Source organism: Lepidochelys olivacea, assembly GCF_965140295.1.
Source record: "Lepidochelys olivacea isolate rLepOli2 genome assembly, chromosome: 2".
Taxonomy (NCBI): domain Eukaryota; kingdom Metazoa; phylum Chordata; order Testudines; family Cheloniidae; genus Lepidochelys; species Lepidochelys olivacea.
Window position 1 is genome coordinate 210,580,241 of NC_140412.1, and position 15,887 is coordinate 210,596,127.

At 41.1% G+C, this 15,887-nt stretch overlaps 1 protein-coding gene across 2 annotated transcripts; it reads right to left on the reverse strand.

The window, feature by feature from the left end:
* Positions 1-2,613: 2,613 nt before the first annotated feature.
* On the reverse strand, positions 2,614-14,264 carry NUP42 (nucleoporin 42). 2 transcript variants are annotated; one of them, XM_084619801.1, is made up of 7 exons: positions 13,992-14,264; positions 11,065-11,314; positions 9,244-9,338; positions 8,541-8,617; positions 4,593-4,679; positions 3,591-3,675; positions 2,614-3,461 (listed from the first exon to the last, which is right to left on the reverse strand). In XM_084619801.1, the coding sequence occupies exons 1-7, from the start codon at positions 14,101-14,103 to the stop codon at positions 2,884-2,886; spliced, it is 1,284 nt and encodes a 427-aa protein (XP_084475927.1). In that variant the 5' UTR covers positions 14,104-14,264; the 3' UTR covers positions 2,614-2,883. The 2 variants fall into 2 exon arrangements, with proteins under 2 accessions (XP_084475927.1, XP_084475926.1); XM_084619800.1 differs by lacking the exon at positions 13,992-14,264 and adding an exon at positions 13,464-13,950.
* Between the last annotated feature and the right edge of the window lie 1,623 nt (positions 14,265-15,887).

The window sequence follows — 15,887 nt, forward strand, 5'->3', positions numbered from 1 at the left end:
GTAGGCACAAGAGGCAGCTCTCTAGTCATCAGGAGGATAAAAGAGGGATATAACTGCTATGAATTAGGAGTTTCTCACCCCCTTCCCCATGTTGACAGTGAATTTTGAAATCCTATTCTGCTGTCCTGTTTTGAAATCCTGTACTTGATTAATAATGGCAGTGTGACAGGGGGTGCATGTGGGGGAAAGATTTTTGTACACAACTGTTCAGTTGGATAGACTGACTGAAGAAGTTATGTCTTATGCAGTTTAGCAAGACTCCAGATGGTAGGTATATGAGCAGCCAAATCAGAGACTGCTTTACTGGGGGAGTAAAGTGGGGTCGAGCTGGGTCCACTCTTTCTTGCCCCAGCTCTGCCCCAGACCCAGAACTGTGCAGTGGACTGCCCCCAGTGCGGGGCACTAGAACCCAGGTGGTGCTTCTCCTCTCCAATGGCTTTGAGGAATAACTGCAGAGAGCAGCCAGCCACTGAGACTCCAGCTGGTAGGAACAGGAGCAGCCGAAGCAGGGACCTTTGGACATGCCAGTAGCATGTTCTGACTTTCTCTGCTCTGTACTGACTGGCTGTTTGCTCCAATCCTCCCCCACCATCTCTTAACTCCACACCTGCCATGCCCCTCTCTTCCTCCCCACCCCCTTCAACTTAGCTGATCCCCCTTCTAAGAAAACCCACCTCCATAATATATAAAGGGATTAACATGCTGCTTGCCACCATCATATCGTTCACTCTGCTAGTGTGTTTTACCCCTTCCCGCAGCCTGTGTCAATCTTGTCTATTCAGACAATAGTGTCTCATTGTTTCTTTGCCCTCTCTTGCTGTGGTCTTATATTTAGCTTTTAGGCTCTTTGAGATGGGGGCTCTCTCATTGTTTGGTGTTTGTACAGAACCTAGCACAATAGGGTTCTGGTCCAAGATGGGTTCCTAGGTGCTACAATAATACAAATAGCTGTCATAATATTTATGCTCATTTTAGCATTGTCTTGTCTTCTGTTGTATAGGCCACTACGCTCAGATGCTTGACTGCTACCAGTTAATAGAGTACCAATTTTCTATTTAGCCCCTTCAAATGTGTTATGAATAACTAAAAAGACTGGGGATGAAGAGGTGGGGTGCTAGCTCAATAGGGATTGTTTTTATCTTAAAGAAAGTTGATCAAAGCCACCTCAGTTGTATGCCCTGATAACGAATTGTACCTTCCTTTTATATATTTATATTTCTTATAGCCTTAAAATAATTGAAGTTAAAACACTGAAAACTTGGCTTTTTTACATCCCTCAGCATGACAATCATCCAAGTTTGAAAAATGTCATTTCAAAGTTGGCATTTTGGCTGCATGCAACAGACTTTTCTACTACAAATTAGTGTCGGATAGCTGTTTAGAATGTGGTATGTATGCAAAACAACTGCAGCTCAGAGAAGCCCTTGGTCACATAAGCCCTTAAAAGTTCTTAAAGCAGTTTAGTAGCAGCTTGTGAGACACCCTAAAAGGGGCTAAAAGATTTAGGCAGCTCAGCACTTAAGTTCAATGCTAAGCAGCTAAAAGGATCATCTGCACTACAAATACAGCTAAAGTCTTGTAGTGGCCTCGTTTTTTCAGTGTTATGAAGGTGGCTTAAGCTTTCAGCAGATGCAGCCCACCCTCAGTTGGGCTACTTCAAGGATCCCTGTCATTACTATAGCAGCCATTTAATTGGACAAACCATTAGGACAGATGTGAAGAATAATGTATTGAAAGTTGAAATACATGTAATTTCTAGATTATAACCACCCTTTGTGGAATTTTCCCAGCACACAGTGGTTAAGAATGGTTTCAGAGTAGCAGCCGTGTTAGTCTGTATGCGCAAAAAGAAAAAAAGGAGGACTTGTGGCACCTTAGAGACTAAAATTTATTTGAGCATAAGCTTTTGTGAGCTACAGCTCACTTCATCAGATGCATCTGATGAAGTGAGCTGTAGCTCACAAAAGCTTATGCTCAGATAAATTTGTTAGTCTCTAAGGTACTCCTTTTCTTTTTAAATGTTAAGAATGAATCTCTTTTAAAACAACATGCCAGGGGATCTTTAATGCCAGGAGGACCTCATGTTTAAGCTTTATTTCAAACTATAACCTCTTGTGCAGTCTACCCTGATGCATGGGTTTAAACACTAGTTTAACAGAAAGAATATCACCACCATCTCTTACTGGAGCACCTGGTTTTGTTTTTCCTTGGAAATCTCCCATGCAACTACTGACTCTGTTTTCTAAATTAAGCACCAAGGCTAAAGTTGCTCTAAGAGTCTTTGTCATGGTTTTTATGGAACTGACTGTAGGGTGAAGAAACAAGGTTAGAGCCTATGAGTAGATGGTACTTGTACTTGTCTCCAATTCACAGATGCACCCAGTAAAATTGTCAGTTGCCGAAGAAAGCATGTCCCTTTCTTTAAAGGCAAAACAAGGCAAGGGAAAGGAGGTGATTTGAGGGTTAGAGCAGTTTTACTTTGTACACATTTCACTATCAGTTGGTTGACTGTACAGCTCAAGAGCACTCCCATTCCACTTCAGATTTTCTTTTCACAGCAGAGAAGGAAAGATTGAGACAATATCACTGTATTTTTGTTAATTCACTATAAAAACTTTATTTTCAATTGTAAACTTCTTGGTTTTAAAGACTCTTCCAAAGCAAACAAAGAATATTTGAATATTTACAATTGGGATCCTACCTTCCTGGAGCAGCCTTAGAAAGGAAATTAAAATTTAACTCACAAGAAGCTATATAGTTTGGTGCCAAACCTCAAAAATATATATTTGAATTGTTAAAGTGTCAAGTTGCCTACTTACAGGCAATTAAAAACATTCTGTAAAAGTTTAATTTCAGAATTTGCTTACTGTACATGTTATAGTTTCAAACATTTAAAAGCTCTATTGGTGGTGGCTTTATAGGAATCTTTCCTAGTGTAAACTTCTTTGCTTCAAACTGCTTCAACTCTTCAGGTGACAGATCAGTCTTTGGTGTGAATAACTTATCTGAGGTAACAATGCTTGTGGCTGCAGGAGGTGCTGGTGCTACATTATATCCAAAGGCACTAACAGACTGTCCAAATAAAGAGTTACCTGATTCTGAGGCAGGGGCAGCAACTGCTGCATTAGCAGCTCCAAAGGCTGGAAGTGAGGTTGTGCTTGACAAGTTTAGAGCAGAGGAACTGCCAAACCCTGAAAATCCAGAAGCTCCAAAACCACCCACAGTTTCAGGCTTTTTAAATGAAAAAGAGGCTGCAGATGAAGCTGGTTGGCTGCCAAAGGCAATGGAAGGGGCTGATCTTGAGGAAGATGTCACACCCAAAGCTGAAGGGTCTGGAACCATAGAAGAGCTTCCAAATGCAGTGGTGCTTGCAGAGGATGCACTGACAAGTTCAGTAGTTGATTTAAAGGAGGAATTGCTGGCACTCCTATTGCTGCTGCTGCTGCTGCTGAGTGGAAAGCCTGCAATTATAAAACACACATACGGAAACTTTTAGAACAGGCACACTGGCAATATTAAAACACTTACCAGAATACTGCAGAAGAACAAAGGCAATATTTAACAGCTAGCTATTAATATAGAAAACTTACTTGATGATCCAAAGGTTGATGTTTGTTGTCCACCAAATCCAAAGGCAGGCAATGGTTGATTAACCACATTTTTCAGTTCAGATACCTTTTCAAAAAAAGTAAAATGTGAATCCTACATTTACAAGTGAGAAAATGTGTCTTTCTATAAAGATTTATAACTAATAATATAAATTCCTCTGATAATTAAGTCATTGAAGTCAAAACTAGTTTCAACTGAAGAAGTTAATTGGCATGGTTCTTTTAAATAGGCTGTCATGTCATGCCAAGCCTAAAAATATTGTGTGGCATGGGTGGAGCGTGACACTGTTTTCAAATCCAGACCACCACCTTCTTTCTCTCTTACCCTCCATCTGTTCTGTCATTCTTCACCCTCCCCTGACCCCCACATATGTTCCCAAAGCATTATTCAAGACCTGACTCCAGACCACTATCAGCATGCCTCTCTGGTTGCTACTTGGCCAGGCCCTTTGACATGGATACCCCTGCATGGCAGTAATATGGAAGATAAACACCATAGTTGAGATTTTCAAAGTACTGCAGAGGTTTTAGCCACATATCTTCTATTAAAATTGCCAAAGCTAGACAGCAAATATTTTCAAGTCTTGGCTATTTAGTGCCAAGCAAGACCATTCTAAATGAGTGCAAAGTACTTGTTCTTAAATAATAAATGTTGAAATTTTCAGAGCCAAGGAGGGGGATTTAGAATTTAATGTAAATAGAAGATGGATGCCTAATCCTATGACTATATTATCTGTATTTTCTACACATGGAACGCTACACTAAGATCAATTCATGAGGTCGGCAAATACGGATTCCATTTCTTCACCCATATTATGTCTTAGAAATTGGTTCATTAACGATCATTGTCAAAGCAACTAACTTTGGTATGTGTAGCATACTTTGGCATGATGTGTCTAACACACTATCTTGAATCCAAGTTAAACATTCCTGTTTAAAATTAGGAGGAGGAGAACATATATTTTACTTTTCAGTAACACTCACCAATGCTGCTTTGGTAGATGTATTTAGAGTCTTCAGCTCAAGCAATCTATTTCTCCATCGGTTTACTAATTGCTGGACTGAATTTATCTAAAAAGGGGAGAAAAAAAGACAAAAAGGACATTAAGTCTGTGTCAATGATGCAAATAAGAAATGGCAATATTGAGTAATTTCATGATTCAACTGAAAAGACACAGCTTTCTCAAATTATGATAGGACAACCCAACTAGCCCAAAAGAAGTAAGATACCTACCCCTTCCCAAAACCTACACGCTACAAATTTGAGCAGGGGAAGTGTAAGTCTGAAACTCAAGATTCCTTCAAACACTTGCTCTCAGACCAAGCATATTACTTTGTAGGCATATGAACCATGAGAAACTGCAGGACACTTTCTCTAATCCAAGTTTAACCAATTAGTAGTATTAATAGAGGAATTCCAAATTCCAGCTCTACAAGAATAAAACTCTTCAATCCTTGTTTTATTGCTGGTATAGTTGACATTGTATGTGCTGAATCATGAAGTTAAAGTACCAAGAGTTGACCTAAGGCTCCTGTTGCTTTCTAGCAAAAACACCTCCTTTTCTCTCAGAACAATTTAGCACTATCACTCCATACTTACCAATTAAGGACTTAAATTCACTAGTATAATCAATTCCCTTAAAGTGCAGAGTGGATTACTACACACAATTCTGTAGTGATTGCTAAAGTACAGTAAATTAAACTTAATAGAAAAAGGTATTTAGTAATGATTATCTAATGTTTTAATCACATCACAATATTGTGTATAATCACTATTCCACATTAGTATAATTATTAACAAATGTGAAAGCACATCTATTTAAGTAGCTATAGCTTAACTTTCCGTAAAAAAAAAAAACTAACAATCTCAAAATAAGAAAAGCCTTTTGATCTGCCAGCATCCTGTGAAAGTGGAATGTTTATCTTTTACTAAAATCTTTGCACACTTTCAAAGGGTCTCATCATCATAAACACCACAAACATCAGCAATTCTATTCAGCATGGTCACATGCTGGAAGATCATATCGTCTGACATCAGCTCTTATAAGACACAGACTGGGAAATTCATTCATAAACTGAGTCAAAATATAAACTAGGAAACACGATTTGGATGAGAATATCTCATGGAAGGACTATATAAGGTAAATAATTATGACATATTGACAACTTCATGGACTTGCATTCAAATATTCAGTGATGCTCTCCTACAAATCTTGAAATCAGTTAATACACTATCCACCACCATAAAGTTTGATTATAGCTTACTAAATATTAAAGGTTTTACAAAAGCTTCAGTATAGCAGCAATACCAGATTCTAAAAAAACATGCAGAGGTGATAAAAATAAATGTACATTTAAACCTTTTTTTTTTCCCTTAAAGGTGAAACATTTATAGATTAGAAAGTTATATTTGGAAGGCTTACTTCAGAGATTTGAGAAAGCAACCGTTCCACCTTTGACAAAAACATATAGTATCAATATCTTTAAAGGGTTATACTTTTTGATTTCGTATGATTCAGCCTTCTCTAATCACTTCTGCTACTTTAATATCTTCACTGGCTTGTTTGACGAATACTAAACAATGTTTCTGGTGGGACAAAATTTTCTCCTGCCTCCCAAGAAGTAGTGTGCATGCTAAATGTTAAATGCTGGTGCTTCCTGTTAATGTTAAGTGCTTCCTGTGTCCAATAAGACTAGTGACATTAACAAATTCTTGCTGAAATGCTGTCCCAAGGGGAAGAAAAATTGTGCAACATCAATCAGATTAGGCCTGGGCATCCAAATCATGATATTCCAGAATAAAACAGTTTGCTTTTATAATCCCATCATATTGGATTCTGGACTGCAGCAATACCCAAAATGTACTTAAACGAAGATAATTAACTTGAAATCTAGTCAATTACAAAAGGTTTGAAGTAAGGTAGTTTCAATGTCAGTAATCTGTGGGTTTACGACAACATTCTTCTATTTTTAAAAAATGTTTTCAGTTCCCTGTGTGTGAAATATCCACACAAACAGAAAATCTTGTTATTGATTATCACAAACTGTTAATTGCACAAAATTTAAAAAAAAAAAAATTTTTTTTCCTTTAATCTGAGTTAACACTAGGTGTTACTTGGGGCAATATGTCCAATACTTTCAAAGAGAAATTTGACTTTGGATGTTGTTAGGGTGCTATAAAATGAATTTCTTGCAATAGTGTAATTTCCTGTTTCTGAACTGAGAAAGAAAGAACAGAGGAAAACAAATTTAAAAATAACATGGTTGAATTATTGAGGGTGTTATAAACAGTTATATTATTAACCATACTACAGCAATTGATTTTAGTTTAACAAGCAAGACTGGTGGTAAAAGACAGATAGATTGACCCTATACCCCTCTGTTCTTTCCAATGGACACATTTTTCTGACTGGAGTCAGAGACTAAGGCGAGGTTTACTTGTGGAATTTTTGCTGCTATAGTAATGTCAGTCAGGGATTTAATTTATTTTTAAAAACAAACAACCAAAGCCCTAGCGTAGATGCAGTTATACCAGTACCAGATGCTTCTGCTGATATAGCTTACTTCATTTGAGAAACTGTTATTAGCTATACTGGAAAAGCACTTGTTTGCCAGTATAAGCTGTATCTACATTAGGAGGCATTGCTGATATAGCTGTAGAAAACCAAAAGACAAAACACTGTCAGCAGTATAGAGGAAGACTTTTTGAATAAGAGATGAGGAAAAAATGGCTTACAAGAAGGGAGTCTTCACAGCGCCGTACGTTTGTAATACAGATAAACTAATCTGTTAGTGTCTGAGAAATTTGACTGAGTCATCCTTTAGGCATTTGTACATTGGGTAACTTGTATTATGAAAGGACACGGATGAAACTTTAATCTGACTGGTGCAGGTGGTACAAAGCCCATATAATTAGCTCAAATACACACTTTTTTGACTTTGTCCTCTTCTTCACCAGCAAGATCACTGTACCACTTCATAGTACACATCATTTTATAAAACTAAATTATTAAGTGCATGATTAGGGATTCAGGTGGCTGTTTTCCTCCAAAGGAAATCTGAGCTGCTGACACTGCAAGAGAGGGTGACTGTAGCAGATCAAATTAAGTGTAGTGACTGCATTCAGGGTAGGCCTACCACCACCTATTATTTTCCTTTGCAGTTTTTCCATTTCCTCACATCTGTCAATCAGCCCAATTCCCACTATGAGACTCCAGTGTCAAATTGTCTCCATTGCCAGGCTGGTTCCCTTGATACTTACATGGCTTTAGGGGCAGCAAGGACATCAAATTAAAATGAATAGCTGTTTAACTGTACTGGTACAAATCTTCTGCTCTAAAGGGTAACCTTTAAACAATACATGGAGTTTATCCTCATTGTGCCCTATGCTCTGCCACATCAATATCAAATTACCCAGCAGCAGAGACATTAGTGTCAAGCTCTCAGGCCATGAGTCAAGCAGTTACACAAATAGTACAGAGAATATTCTAAGGGCTAGCAGAGAAGAAGCTTGGGGAGTAAGGATAAGTGTGAACAGAGGAAAATCTAGGCAAAGAGCAGCCCCTACATTTAATTATGTGGGATTAGCTAAAGGCCCTCTCCCATTGCTTCTCATAGAGCAGCAGCATTAACAAAGCAAGTGCTCAGCACATTAGGAAATCAAACACTTTTTTTAAGCTGCCTAATTTTAGGCACCCAGGTGTGACAGTTTTGGCCAATGTTCTCAGTGAAATTATTAACCGAAACTGGAAAATATGCTCAGTATAAATAAAAACAGCCAATTCACTGAGAGTGTATTTTGGCATTCTGAAAATTCTTTGGAATTTGTTACACAAATCAAATGAGCCACCACTGTATAGTTATTAAAAGTAGCACTACTCTGAAGTGCGTATGTTACATCAGAAAAGTTTACAATATTTTTAAAAAGCTTACATAGTTCTGAATATTATTGTTTGTTCTGCAGTTATAGTATTCAAGATGCAACTCTTCTGGTGAGAAGTCTGGAAAACCTGCAGGGAAAGGAACAATCAAAATCCTCGGAGAAAGATATATTGTTTGAGAGCACTTTTATGAAGCTACAATAGATAGGCCTTGCTGCAACATCCATAATAAGGCAGTTACAGTATGGTTGAAAAGATGCAAAAATTGGGACTTGGTCCTGCTCTGAGCAAGGCGTTGGACTAGAGGACCTCCTGAGGTCCCTTCCAACCTGATATTCTATGATTTTATGCAAAGGTCACTTGTAATAGAACCTCAAGGTTGCACATGCCAAAAATGAGGCACCATATCACTATCGTTTAATTTTTGTTGCATCACAAGTTAAGTCTAGATCCTGCAAGATCTCCACATGGGTGGAACAAGTGGAAGGTTTGAGGCGTTAGCTTTAGGGGAAGAGCTTTTGTCTTGTGCATTTCTGCAAAGCAACTGGCACTCTTTTGGACCCTAAAATAAATATAATGCAATACCTTGAGAGAAAACAACAAGGAGTCCTTGGGGCACATTAATTCTAAGGTGCCCCAAGGACTCCTCATTGTTTTTGCTGATACAGACTAACACAGCTACCACTCTGAAACCTGTCACCTTGAGAGAAACATTCTTGGTAATAAGTGTATGATGACACTAGGGAAGTTACTACCTGAGACGTTAGGCTTTTCTTTCATAGGTGAGTAACAGGAGAACATCCACTGTCTTGAAGATTCCCACACTTCCATGTCCTTTATTATGCCTTCACTAGAAAAATTATATCAAAACAAAGAAAAAAACTGAATAAATCAGACTAATTATTTGATAAAAAAACCAAAAAGGTATTTCAAAATAGTTCAGGGCCAGATTCTCATACACTCCCTCACCGAGCAGCACCGTACTCCATGAGCAGTCTCTCTGACTTTAATGGAGTAAGCATTTCCACATCCTAGTAGTAAAGCTGAACCACAGAAGTTAATGGTTTACACATGTTGAAGTAAAGCACTCCTCACCATGAACAGTGGGAGAACTGGGCCCTCAGTGAACAACTGTGATAACTTATAGGAATGGGCGCTTTTTAAATGTTTTGCTAAAGTATATAATTGCATAATGAATTAAGCAAGTTGGAAAAAGATTGGCAGCCTGAAGTGCATACTTCCCGTTAAACGATTCCCTCTGAGGGCTGCAGATCATTATCTCAACATTCCTATTCGAGAAACCTTGAAAATTACAAAGGTAATTCTACAAAAATAAGCTAATATGTATAGCAACAAAAAGTAAAATGCAGAAAGACTGACTAGTCCATATACTGTAGAAGTAATGAAATAATAGGGATAGAGGACAATTAACTGAAATAAAACAACATGGAAGGAGAACATTTAGAAACAGAACACTGAAGAGAGCAAAAGCAAGAATACTGTACTGTGTAGAGTGAAGATCACTAAGTATTTGAAATTTGCTTTTATTACTCTGGGTTTTTTGTAATAAAAATACATTCATATGAGGTAACCAAAATTTAGGTAAATACTAGCTTTTAAGGATTTTTAAAAAATGTCTTCATCCTACTCTAGAAAAGTGACCTGAAAAGGGGAAAAAAAATTATATTATATAGTTTTTGCCCTTCTTAATGTATAAACAATGTCTGATTTCCCCCCTCCAAGAAGTGGGAGGAAGTTTTTACTTGTTATCTCCTTCAGTGTCAGGAAAGTCAAGACAAATCTTTCCTCGGTTGTTGGAGAACTTTTTGAATGACTGAAATGCATATTGGGAGCTCTCAGCCCTTAATTAACAGGACTGGCACATCAAAATCTTAAAGGAAGTGTTCCCCTAGATCTAAGTACATTAAAACTTTTTCAGAACACCTGTTTAACTAAAAAGAAAATAAAAGCCACTTTTGGCCTCAACCAGTACCTCAATTCCTTAATATCCGAGATATAAAAATCCTACCAGTATACTCCAGTCATCCAATATCCAAAACCTGACTCTTTTTGGTTCAAAAAAGCAGGTGGGGGGGGGAGGGGAATAAGCAGGTTTTTTGTTTTTGTTTTTAAATAAAAGACTTCCAAAACCTTCCAGGTGTCCTTTATGGATGAGAATAAAGCAAAAACAGGGAAAAAAAAAAAAGATACAAGCCCAATTTTTCCCCTTTGCAGATCATCTTTAAAGAGAAATGCAAGTTATTAAAACAGCAATTTAAATTTATAAAGGTGCATTTTAATGTAAGGTTCACTGAGGTTTTACGTCCAGCTCTATTGAAGTCCCATGAAAATAATTTCACTACAAACACACTTCTTTATTACCCCCTAGTGAAGACATTCATATTAACAAATGATCTATAATGTATAATAAATATTTATGCATTAGAAGAAGCCTCTTTAGACTTCATTATCATGAAATTACATAATACACACAAGTGCCTCCATATAAATCTACACTTTTAAAATTCATTTTTCTAAATACTTATTAGATGCTCAAAGACAGAACAAGGACTTACAGAAGCTTCTCCTCTTCATCTTTGTAGCTACTGCCAATATTTTGCTCAGAGCTTAATGCAGAGAATCTGTTTTGAGAAAATCCTGAACTTTTATTGCCACTGCCTGGTGCACCATAGTCACTAGAGGGTCCAAAAAATGCCTTTCCATCATCTCTGCTGCCACCCCATGTAGTGGGTTTAGAAAAGTTAGAAGGTTGGACAACGTTGGTGTATCTCTGGTTATGGGCACCCCACCCTCCTCTGCCAGTACCTTACAATGAAAAAGAAAAAAATAATAATTAAATATTCTTTCACATTTTACAGTTTCCTCACTACTGTGAATGAAGTAAACCAAGCCCAGCTGTACATGGTAGCACTGAAAAGTACAACAGAGCATGAAGACAATCAATTTCTCAGACAGTCAACATTTTGAGAGTTGTGTTTAATGTGATCAAAGTTTATTTTGTTTAAAGATGTGACAAACTAAGAGCCCAGGCCTGCACATGTAAGCAACTGTAATCATGTGAGCAGTCTCAATGAAGCGAATGGGACTATGTATGCACGTTTGCAGAGTGGGGTCCTACTGGAAAAACCTGGGAGGTGGGCAGGCGCAAGCCCACCCACTGCTAAAGGCCCCTCCCCCAGCCTAAGCGGGAGGGACCAGTGGACCCAGGGACCAACTGATTGCAGGCTGCAGAGTGGAGTCTTGAGGTATCCCATTCATATCTCAAAACCTTTCAAAAGGTCAAAACCAAAGTAAAATAAACCATAAGGGACAGCAATAAAAACTAAAAACAAAATCACACATACACCAATATGACATACGATTGTTAGTGCAAGTAACACTTAAGATTACTGTATCTGAAAGATTACAAAAAAATTTCACTATTCTTTTTTCAGTTTATTTTGCCCCTTTGACAACACTTTGTGATAGGCTTCCATTTAGGCCCCAATCCTGAAAGATGATCTGTGTAGCTGCACCCCTGGTCCTGCCAAGTCAAGTCCACATGTTCAGCTTAGAAGAATGAGGCCCTCATTTTCACACTGCTTGTGAGAGATTTCACAGAGTAATATGGACAGAAACATTTAAAAAAAAACCCACAAGGGAACATGTGACTGTAAGCTACAAACATTTGCTGGGAGATTCAGGGGCAGACAAGCACCTGAAACAACTTAACATATTTTTTGAAACAGATCAGATTCCAAGTTGGCAGCATCCCTTACAAATCAAACATTAATGATATATTTAACAAGGCTTGGGTGCTTGGAAGTTCCCTTTCAAACTATCCACTTTAGAAATAACAAATCACAGCACTGTGATGTGTGTGTGTTCTGTCTATGGAAGAAATAAGGAAAAACCATATCTGTGCAGTGGGAATTAGGGAAGGTTTCTCTCCAGTGTACCTGTATCTCTTCTCCCTTAATACTGTGTCAGAATCCTATTAGTATACCAGTCATCCAGTAATCAAGAATGGAGAAGTCTTTTTGGTTTGAAAACAAAAGATTTTCTGAAAATACCCTCCAGAAACTTTCAAGCCTTGCTTATGTTCCAGAATAAACCAAAATGCACCTAGATGGGCTAAAGTTTCTAATAAGAAAAAAGTCAACTTTTTGTTTTACAAATATTACCAGCCCCAAACTATTAATCGTTTACAATAAACCCAACATGAGCTATGTGAAAGAGTGACCAATGGCAAGGATGACAGTGAAAGATAATTCATAGTACAATTCCAAAAGTAACATTTGTTTAAAAAAAAAAAAAAGTAAAATACTGAATGTTTGATATTAAGTAAAAGAACAGGAGTACTTGTGGCACCTTAGAGACTAAAACTTATTTGAGCATAAGCTTTCGTGAGCTACAGCTCTCATGAAAGCTCATGCTCAAATAAATTTGTTAGTCTGTAAGGTGCCACAAGTACTCCTTTTCTTTTTGCAGATACAGACTAACACGGCGGCTACTCTGAAACCTATTAAATAAAGTTTTCCTATTTGAACTAACAGTTATTTAACCCTTTAAAACTCTCGTTCCTGAGAAAGCCTACAGCATCTGAAGCACCTAAATTCTGTATTTATATGTGGTGCAACACAATTTGTTTCTTTCAGAATCCACTGGTTAAGGAGTTGGAAAGAGTCGCCCTCTACCAGCCTCCTGTTCATTAAGGAGGGAGAAGAGTTCAAGATGCCAGTTGTCCGGGATTACACATTACGCCACCGCAGTAAGCACTCTGAAACAGCCGGTGCTAACAGCAGCACCAGTGGTTACATGGTTACAGCATAGAAGAGAGACAAAAACGTCTTAGCATTCTTACACTAATTAGGTCTCTACACAGATGACAAGACGATCTAGCATTGCAATAGTAAACGTTAAGAGAGGAGTTTTGGCAGGATATAAATCTACACGCGTTAGGGCAGAAGCCAACCTCTAAATCTGGGGGGGCGGGAGCAAGAGAAGAGAGAGCAGTCAGGAAGAACCGTCTCTGGGCGCAGGTTATCCCATGCCCGCGGCAGGGCTCCTCGCAAGCTGTCCCCCGTTGGACGGGTCAGACCTGAGCTCCAGCTAACAGGGCAGGTCCGGTAACTACTTCTCCTGTCAGCGCCCAGGGCCCCAGCCATGGATCAGGGCCCCCGGCGCTCGGCGCTGTGCGGACGCAGGGCAGTGAGCCGCGCGGGGGGGGGGGTGAACTGGCACAAGCCCCATACGGGGGGGGAGGCAGTCAGGGTCCTAGACGTTTGGCCATTGAAACCGCAGCGCGAAGCGGGCCGCTGGGACCCGGCCGGCTCCCCACAGGCCCCGACAGATTCAGCCGCTTCAAACCCGGGGCTCGGAGCCCTCACCCGCCGGCTCCCCGCCCGCAGAGATCGGGGGGGGGGGGGAGCCGATCGCCGCGGGCGCCAGGTCCCAGCAGCGCGGCCGGAGCCCGTAGGCGGAGGAGAAGAGACGCGGGTACCCTGGGAGGGCGGCGCGGCCGGGCCCGAGCGGCCCCCGCCGCGGGGATGCTCGTTCCAGCACCTCTCGCCGAAGCGGCAGCGGCCCTGCAGGAAGAAGTGGCAGATGGTCATTGTGGTGGTCAGGCGCCCCCTGTTCCCTCAACCAACCCCTGCTGCGTCATAACAACCCGCCGGCCCAGCTAACGGCACGGGTTTACAGAGCCGCCCACTACCATCACGTGACGGGGCCCACAGCCGCCTCACCGCAGGACGTTACGGCGCTTCTTAATGACGTAGAGACCTCACCCCAATGCCAGAGGGGCCGTAAGAAGAAGGCGGGACCCGACTTTCAGCGGTTGTGGAGAAAACGGCCAGTTAAGCGGCGTAAGAGCGGCCGAGTTGTTGCTCCGCCCCTTACTCCTGTTTAGCGTAACAGCCAATCAGAGGGCCTTAGCCTGCCTCAATCTGTTACCTGCACGTGCGCTCATCCCCACCCGCCGTTCCTCCCTTAATCGCCTCACCCCGCCCCGCTCCAAGCCCCGAGCCCGTTCCATTGCCCGCCTGTGCCCGGAGCGGCCGGTGGCGCTGAGGTCCCGCCACGGCCCGTCCTGGCTAGAGCGCGCCCAGCACTGCAGCGCAAGGGGGAGACCGCGAGTTGCACCGTGCCCCACACAGCCCCCCCCCCCGGGAACTAGACCCTAACTCTCAGCCACATCTCTCCCCTGCCCCACTTCGGCAAAATGTGATCCTTAGGGAGGGGTAGCCTTCAAAAAGTTAGAGAACAGGTTGAGAACAATTCTCTTTTACCCTATCCAGCTGCTAGGCCAGCTCCATTTTAATCACACATAATTTTAAATAATCCTACATTATTACAAGTTATGTAAAAAGTCAGAATAATATTTTTAAATTGCCAGATAAACTATCAACTTATCTTGATTGCAGATCACTCCTGCTTCACAGCTGCATCACCAAGGCCCCATCTAAACTGGCAAAGTTATAGCGCCGCTCAGAGCACGGAAGGGAAACCTCTGTTGTGTGTTCATAGTGTCAGCTGCCTGCGCAATAGCGTGTTCACACTTGCAGCGGTATTTGGAAAGGTGCACTCTGGGCAGCTACCCCACAGAGCACCTCTTTCTTTTCTGCTGCTAAGACTTGTGGGAAGGCAGAGAGGGTCACGCCCCATCCTGGATCCTGTCCCAATGACCCGGGATGCATTGCTTTGCACCCCAGAAATCCATGCTTCAGCCCACATTTGGCACACTCAACAGTTTGTGTACTGTGCACCCTGCCTCTTCAGGCTGCAGGAATGGATCTCAAACTGCTGACACGTAGGCTGCTCGCTCTGATCAACACGTCGTGAGTGGCAATGGAGTTATTCGTTAAACCTCAAAGTCAAGAGGAATGCGACGTTGATCTCGCCATGCATAGTAGCTACAACACAAAATTGCGTGTGGCATTCACAGAGGTGCTGACCACAGTGGAATGCTGCTTTTGGGCTCAGGAAACAAGCACTGAGTGGTGGGATCACATCGTCATGTACATCTGGGATGACTAGCAGTGGGTGCAGAACTTTTGCATAAGGAAAGCCACATTCATGGGGACCGTGTGATGAATTTGCCCCAGCCCTGCTGCGCAAGGACATGAGAATGAGAGCTGCCCTGTCGTTGGAGAAGCGCGTGGCGATTGCACTGTGGAAGCTGGCTACTTCAGACTGCTACCGCTCAGTCGCTAACCAGTTCGGACTGGAAAAGTCGACCGTTGGACTCGTGTTGATGGAAGCGTGCAGGGCCATTAATTGCATCCTGCTCTGAAAGACCGTGACTCTGGGCAACGTGGATGACATTGTGGATGGCTTTGCACAAACAGGCTTCCCTAACTGCGGAGGGGCGATAGATGGCACAAACATTCCAATTCTG